This window comes from Bison bison, unplaced genomic scaffold (genome assembly GCF_000754665.1).
Source record: "Bison bison bison isolate TAMUID 2011002044 unplaced genomic scaffold, Bison_UMD1.0 scf7180017864262, whole genome shotgun sequence".
Taxonomy (NCBI): Eukaryota; Metazoa; Chordata; class Mammalia; order Artiodactyla; family Bovidae; genus Bison; species Bison bison.
In genome coordinates, this window is record NW_011494834.1 from 1,325,011 (window position 1) to 1,332,799 (window position 7,789).

The following is a 7,789-nucleotide window of genomic DNA, read 5'->3' on the forward strand; positions in this document are numbered from 1 at the left end:
GCAATCCCTATCAAGCTACCAATGGTATTTTTCACAGAGCTAGAACAAATAATTTCACAATTTGTATGGAAATACAAAAAACCTCGCATAGCCAAAGCAATCTTGAGAAAGAAGAATGGAACTGGAGGAATCAACCTGCCTGACCTCAGGTTCTACTACAAAGCCACAGTCATCAAGACAGTATGGTACTGGCACAAAGACAGAAATATAGATCAATGGAACAAAACAGAAAGCCCAGAGATAAATCCACGCACCTATGGATACCTTATCTTTGACAAAGGAGGCAAGGATATACAGTGGATTAAAGACAATCTCTTTAACAAGTAGTGCTGGGAAAACTGGTCAAACACTTGCAAAAGAATGAAACTAGAACACTTTCTAACACCATACACCAAAATAAACTCAAAATGGATTAAAGATCTAAATGTAAGACCAGAAACTATAAAACTCCTAGAGGAGAACATAGGCAAAACACTCTCCGACATACATCACAGCAGGATCCTCTATGACCCACCTCCCAGAATATTGGAAATAAAAGCAAAAATAAACAAATGGGACCTAATTAAAATTAAAAGCTTCTGCACAACAAAGGAAACTCTAAGCAAGGTGAAAAGACAGCCTTCAGAATGGGAGAAAATAATAGCAAATGAAGCAACTGACAAACAACTAATCTCAAAAATATACAAGCAACTCCTACAGCTCAATTCCAGAAAAATAAACGACCCAATCAAAAAATGAGCCAAAGAACTAAATAGACATTTCTCCAAAGAAGACATACAGATGGCTAACAAACACATGAAAAGATGCTCAACATCACTCATTATCAGAGAAATGCAAATCAAAACCACAATGAGGTACCATTTCACGCCAGTCAAAATGGCTGCGATCCAAAAGTCTACAAGTAATAAATGCTGGAGAGGGTGTGGAGAAAAGGGAACCCTCTGACACTGTTGGTGGGAATGCAAACTAGTACAGCCACTATGGAGAACAGTGTGGAGATTCCTTAAAAAACTGGAAATAGAACTGCCTTATGATCCAGCAATCCCACTGCTGGGCATACACACTCAGGAAACCAGAATTGAAAGAGACACGTGTACCCCAATGTTCATCGCAGCACTGTTTATAATAGCCAGGACATGGAAGCAACCTAGATGTCCATCAGCAGATGAATGGATAAGAAAGCTGTGGTACATACACACAGTGCAGTGTTACTCAGCCATTAAAAAGAATACATTTAAATCAGTTCTAATGAGGTGGATGAAACTGGAGCCTATTATACACAGAGAAGTAAGCCAGAAAGAAAAACACCAATACAGTATCCTAATGCATATATATGGAATTTAGAAAGATGGTAACGATAACCCTGTATGTGGGACAGCAAAAGAGACACAGATGTACAGAACAGTCTTTTGGACTGTGTGGGAGAGGGTGAGGGTGGAATAATTTGGGAGAATGGCATTGAAAAATGTATAATATCATATATGAAACGAATCGCCTGTCCAAGTTCGATGCATGATACTGGTTGCTTGGGACTGGTGCACTGGGATGACCCAGAGGGATGGTATGGGGAGGGAGGAGGGAGGGGGGTTCGGGATGGGAAACACGTGTATTCCTGTGGTGGATTCATGTTGATTTATGGCAAAACCAATACAATATTGTAAAGTAATTAACCTCCAATTAAAATAAATAAGTTTATATTTAAAAAAAAAAGACAACTAAGATCATGGCATCTGGTCCCAACATCTCATGGCAAATTAATAGAGAAAAAGTGGAAACAGTGACAGATTTTCTTTTCTTGGGCTCCAAAATCACTGTGGATGGTGACTGCAGACACGAAATTAAAAGACACTTGTTCCTTGGAAGAAAAGCTATGACCAACCTAGACAGCATATTAGAAAGCAGAGACATTTCTTTGCTGACAAACGTCTGTCTGGTCAAAGCTATGGTTTTTCCAATAGTCATGCATGGATGTGAGAGTTGGACCATAAAGAAACCTGAGCATCAGAGAATTGATGCTTTTGAACTGTGGTGTTAGAGAAGACTCTTGAGAGTCCCTTGGACTGCAAGGGGATCCCACCAATCAATCCTAAAGGAAATCTGTCCTGAATATTCATTGGAAGGACTGATGGCTGAAGCTAAAGCTCCAATACTTTGGACACATGATGGCAAGAACTGACTCATTTGAAAGACACTGATGCTGGGCAAGACTGAAGGCGGGAGGAGAAGAGGACGACAGAGGATGAGATGGTTGGGTGGCATCACCAACTCAATGGACATGAGTTTGAGCAAGCTCTAGGAGTTGGTGATGGACAGGGAGGCCTGGCGTGCTGCAGTCCATGGGGTCACAACGAGTCGGACATGACTGAGTGACTGAACTGGTAACAAAAAACAAAAATAAAACTTCTTAGCCCAGCTCTTAAATCCTACATATGCCACAAACTACCAACCAGTCTTCTACTACTACCTTCTAAGAACCTTCTGCCTTATTCTACAAATGTACACAGTACTTTCTCACCCTGTGGCCCCTGCTCAGGGTCACTTACATAACTACCATGCCCTAGTTGTGTGATCTCCCTCAACTCAGACAATGCTCTCTAGAAGTCAGGGCCACCTTAAGGACACTCTTCTCAAACTGCACTTCCTCATCCGTGGGCGAAATGACACCAAACTGTGCTGGTTTCCCAGCACATTTAATTCATAGCCTGACTATTTTATGTATGTGAATCTCAACAAGGTGGTGAGGCCAGCAATATCGAAGACGATGTTTTAAATAAGCCTGTAATCCTCATTGTAACTGACAACCAACATCTTTATCTCCATCAACACTTATTCATTATGTGTCAGATACTTCGACAAAGCTTTACAATGATCCTGTGGACTATATATTACTATTTTTCCCATACATAAATGGGCAGCCTGGTTCATAGACAGGGGCCTAATGGGTACAAAACTATCTCTGTGATTTGTATTCTTAATACATTTATATTAGTGATAAATGTATTCCTAATAACTATGCTCTGATCCTATTTATTAGTTTATTAGTTAATCTGTCAAAGTAGAAAGTTTTCCCGTTCTTCCCAGTCAAGCACAATCTTCCGAGCCTTCAAGACCCAATTCAAACGTCACCTTTTCAGAAAGTCTCCTTATAAAACCCTGGCAAAGTTAGTTGCTCCTTCTGAGAACTATCTTTAATCCTTGTAATGTGTCTTCACTACAACACTAAGCTTATTTAGCAGACTGCTCAGTTAGAATGCGTTTCTTAATGGCAGTTTGTTCAATACTTTTAATTTTCAGAACAATTAAATGGGAAGTAAAATGAATGAAATTTATATCTACTGGCCAAATGAAACAAAAAGAAATGGTATATCTTACAGCAATATTTGATCATCATACTCACAAATCTTTTCTGTAATATTCAGTATGTGTATCACATTATAAAATGAGTTATGGCTGAGTGTAATTCAGAAGGCCTATTCTTCTTTTCAATATGTCCAAACAAAGCTTTATTCTTAAGAAATGGGGAAGAGACTTACCAGTCTTCTCCTTTCCTCTTCTACTGCGATGAGTAGTCTTGCGAATTCTTTTAGTGACTGAGCTATTTAAAAGATAATTGCACAAGAATAAACATTACAATAAAGATACTCATAAATTTGTATATATTCTGCGGTTTTATGTTTTTATAAGCACAAGACAGTATACACAATGGATTTCAAAGACTAAAAGTTATAGATAAGAAATGGCTACAAACTGAAGCTTAGCACATATCAAGTATAATATTTTTTCTTCATAAGCACTAGGGAAATATAGTTTATAAATTTAATAAATAAAATTTACACATTAACAAACAAAAGTATTGTACTGGAATCACTTCTAAATAAAATTTTTACAAATAATAAATTCATTAAATCTGAATACACCATCTATAAGAAGCAATAAATCCAGTTCTATTTGGATGTATTATACTTAGTGAAAGTGAGTAAAAGCCACTCGGTCGTGTCTGACTCTGCGAATCCATGGAGTATACAGTCCATGGAATTCTCCAGGCCAGAATACTGGAGTGGGTAGCCTTTCCCTTCTCCAGGAGATCTTCCCAACCCAGGGATCAAACCCAGGTCTCCCACATTGCAGGCAGATTCTTTACCAGCTGAGCCATGAGGGAAGCCCAAGAATACTGGAGTGGGTAGCCTATCCCTTCTCTAGTGGATCTTCCTGATGCAGGAATTGAATCGGGATCTCCCGTATTGCAGGTGGATTATTTACCAACTGAGCTTTCAGGGAAGCTCATTATACTCAGTAGCAGCTAGTAATGCAAAATCTCCCACGGACTTCTTTCTAGAAGCTCAACACATATAAATACTTAGAAATGGATTCTGTATTCTGTCTCGCTGTATTACTCTCATATCCAAGGTACTTTAGACCCTCGCTAGTCGGAGTGGTCAGAGGATGACCAGCATCAGTATTCTGGGAGCTTGTTAGAGATACAGAGGCTCAGACCTCATCCCAGAATCTGCATTTTAAAAGGATCCCCAGGTGATTCCTTTATACATTAAAGTTGAGAAACATTACTTTAGAAAACTATCTGAAACTGTATTGCTGTGGTTTGCAAAGTATTCAAAAACTATGGAAGGACAAACAAAGAAATTAAAAAGTGACAACAGCATATTCTTTAAAAACGCACAGGGCTGTGAAAGATGAATTCATCCACATTAATATGAATTATTAAGCACAGTCAGAATGGTTGGAGTACAAAACTAACAAAAGAAATAGTGAATGCAAATTTTGTTTTGATTTAAGCTAGACCCTTCCCATCTATGTCTTTATTCTTTAGGCTCCCACCTCTTTCTTCATCCACACTAATAGTGAAAATACCCTGAGACCAGAAGTTTAGTAATTCTGGCATAAAGTCTACAATAAAGGCAGGTGAGTAGTGATAATAAATCAAGAGTCTCATCAACAAAACTTACTGAATGCTTATAAGAATGCTTTCTATTCAAGAACTTAAAATTACAAACTTGGATTTTTTTTCTTTCTCTCTTCTCAGAATTACTAGGTTTTACATTAACTAAACTGGTTTGAAATGCTACCTCTGTGATAACTTCACACTGTATTTTATTCAGTTACCAGGACAGAGTAATCTAATAAACATATGAATGGCCTTAAAGTTAAGTGTAACTTTTCTCAGTGTTTAGAAAATGTGATTTTCATTTCTGCAAAAATACCTTTAAAATATTATAATACGATACAACCCAGTTTTGACAACAATAAGCTGAAGAGAAAAACATTTTATTAATACAAATAGACGATTTTAACTGGTGTGTGCAATAACATATTATATTTTTGTAACTTCAGTAAAAAAACAAACAAACAAAAAGTATCCAAACACCATCTGGCAACTATCTACTGCCAACTGAAGATCTGTCAAAGAATCTGGAAAAACAAGCCCCATGAAACTTTGGATGCTGAAAGGTAATGTTATTATGCCTACAGAGAAAGAAGCCAAGAGACACTGGAGGCAGCAGGCACTCCTGAGGCGAGAAGACAAGAGGAGATATAAAGAGTGGTTCAAAGTCTGAAAATAAGCACTTTTACCCCCAGATTTTTAACTCAATGCCTCCCAAACTTTTTAATAAGTATCAAAAAAATACAAAAACAAAGAACCTTACCCTCATATGCTTCTAGTTAACCCAAAAGCTATTGGGTTAACACACTCTATTGAAACATGGGAACAAAACAAGAGCAAAAGATATGAATTCTAGCAAAAAAAAAAGCAAATGAATTCTCAGGACAATACAAAGCTATTCCAGAACAACAGTTGTGCCAAACTTCCAGAGGCTTTTGTCTACACTGGGGCAACAGGTTAGAAGCTCCAGGAAAGATCTCCAGAGAAAGAAAACAAAGAACTGATCAATATCCTGACACATCTAAATGCAAAGAGAAGAAATTTACATTCCTTTTTTTTTTAAAAAGAAAACTCAAAGGCAATTATAGTTAATGATCAAAAATATTCAGGGGGGAAACATTGCAGAAAGCTCCAAAGCTTGAATTTGGTACATGCAATGGCACCCCACTCCAGTACTCCTGCCTGGGAAATCCCATGGGTGGAGGAGCCAGGTAGGCTGCAGTCCATGGGGTTGCTAAGAGTCAGACACGACTGAGCGACTTCACTTTGACTTTTCACTTTCATGCATTGGTGAAGGAAATGGCAACCCACTCCAGTGTTCTTGCCTGGAGAATCCCAGGGACCGGGGAGCCTGATGGGCTGCCGTCTATGAGATCGCACAGTTGGACATGACTGAAGCAACTTAGCAGCAGCAACAGCAAATGTTTACATAGCATTTACACTGTATTAGGCAGGATAAAGGAACATAGAGATGATTTAATATAGTATGGGATGGTATGCACAGGTTATATGCAAATACTATAAGATTTTACATAAAGGACTTGAGCAGTCAGGGAGTCTGGAATTCGGGAGTACCGGAACCAATCCCCTCCAAATACCAAGGAACAACTGTATTGACTCTCGGGAAAGCAAAGTGATACAGCTAACACTATCAAAATAGTTCAAATAACAGAGCTGTGAGTAATATGTACTAAGTCACTGAAATATAAACACTGACAGAGTCATTAAGAACAGGATACCACAAAAACTGGTTAAAACCAACTAACTCCAAGATGGCGGAAGATTTAGCCTTCAGGGGACCCTGAGCCTCATTATACATGCATTGTAATGAATTAGCATGCTAAGTAACACACCCACAGGTGCCATGACAGTTCTGAAGCCAAAAAGCAAGCAGCGGCCCAGTTCCTGGAAATCTCCACGCCCTCCCCCAAATAGTTAGAATAATCCTGCCCCTTGTTAGCCTACGAAATTACCCAGCCTTATAAAACTAACCACTCCACATTTTGGGGCAATCTTGCCTTCTGAAACAGACCACATTCCGCCTGTGGAGTGTGTATCTCTCAAAGTAAACGTGCTTTCATTTAACTAAGGCTTGCTCTTGAAATTTTTCCTGATGGAAGCCAAGGACCCTCACTGGGCAGCCCATCTCAGGGACCTGTCCAAGACCTGAGGCATAACCATCTTCTAGCACCCCATTCTCCTGCAATAGTCCTTCTGTGGAATTAGTGGCAGGGACTGGTAGAAATGGAGATTGCTCGTTTCTGTTAAGCTGAAAATAAATCTGTAACTTCTCAAACAAAATTGCAAATAAAAGTGCTTTACCTCCCTACTAGCCAACACCACAAGTGGGCACAGACCAGGTATTATTAATTTTCTCAAAGGGTTAAATAAATATCTAGCACACCAAAGCCTATCAGCAGGTATTTTTTTTTTTTTTGGTTATGATGTTAAGTTTTATGGTATATGTATCTTATCACAAAACGTTTTTAAAATACATAGTAACAATGTCACCAAAAAAGGAGCACACTTAAGTTGTTTTTAGATATTTGTAAAGTTGTCCAACCATTGCCACAATTTTATTTTACTTTTTTAGACTTAAAAAAAATTTTTTTTTAGTTTTTTGGCTGTGCCCCATGGCCCGTGGGATCTTAGTTCCCCAACCAGGGATTGAACCCATGCCCCCTGCATCGGAAGTGTGCAGTCTTAACCACTGGATTGCCACGGAAGTATGCCACAAACAATTTTAGAACCTTTTCATCACCCTAAAAAGAATACCTGTACCCATTAGCAGTCATTCCTCATTGCCCTTCCTCCCAGCTCCTGGCAACTACTAATCAATTTTCTGTCTCTATTGATTTCCCTATTGTGAACATTTCATACAAATAGAAT

At 38.6% G+C, this 7,789-nt stretch overlaps 1 protein-coding gene across 1 annotated transcript in view; it reads right to left on the bottom strand.

Moving 5' to 3' along the window:
- ARHGAP42 (Rho GTPase activating protein 42) overlaps positions 1-7,789 on the bottom strand; it is a 349,865-nt gene that overhangs the window by 225,458 nt on the left and 116,618 nt on the right. The window contains exon 3 of the mRNA XM_010848229.1: positions 3,534-3,595. Within this exon, the coding sequence (XP_010846531.1) occupies positions 3,534-3,595 (62 nt within the window). The remainder of the gene's footprint in view (positions 1-3,533; positions 3,596-7,789) is intronic.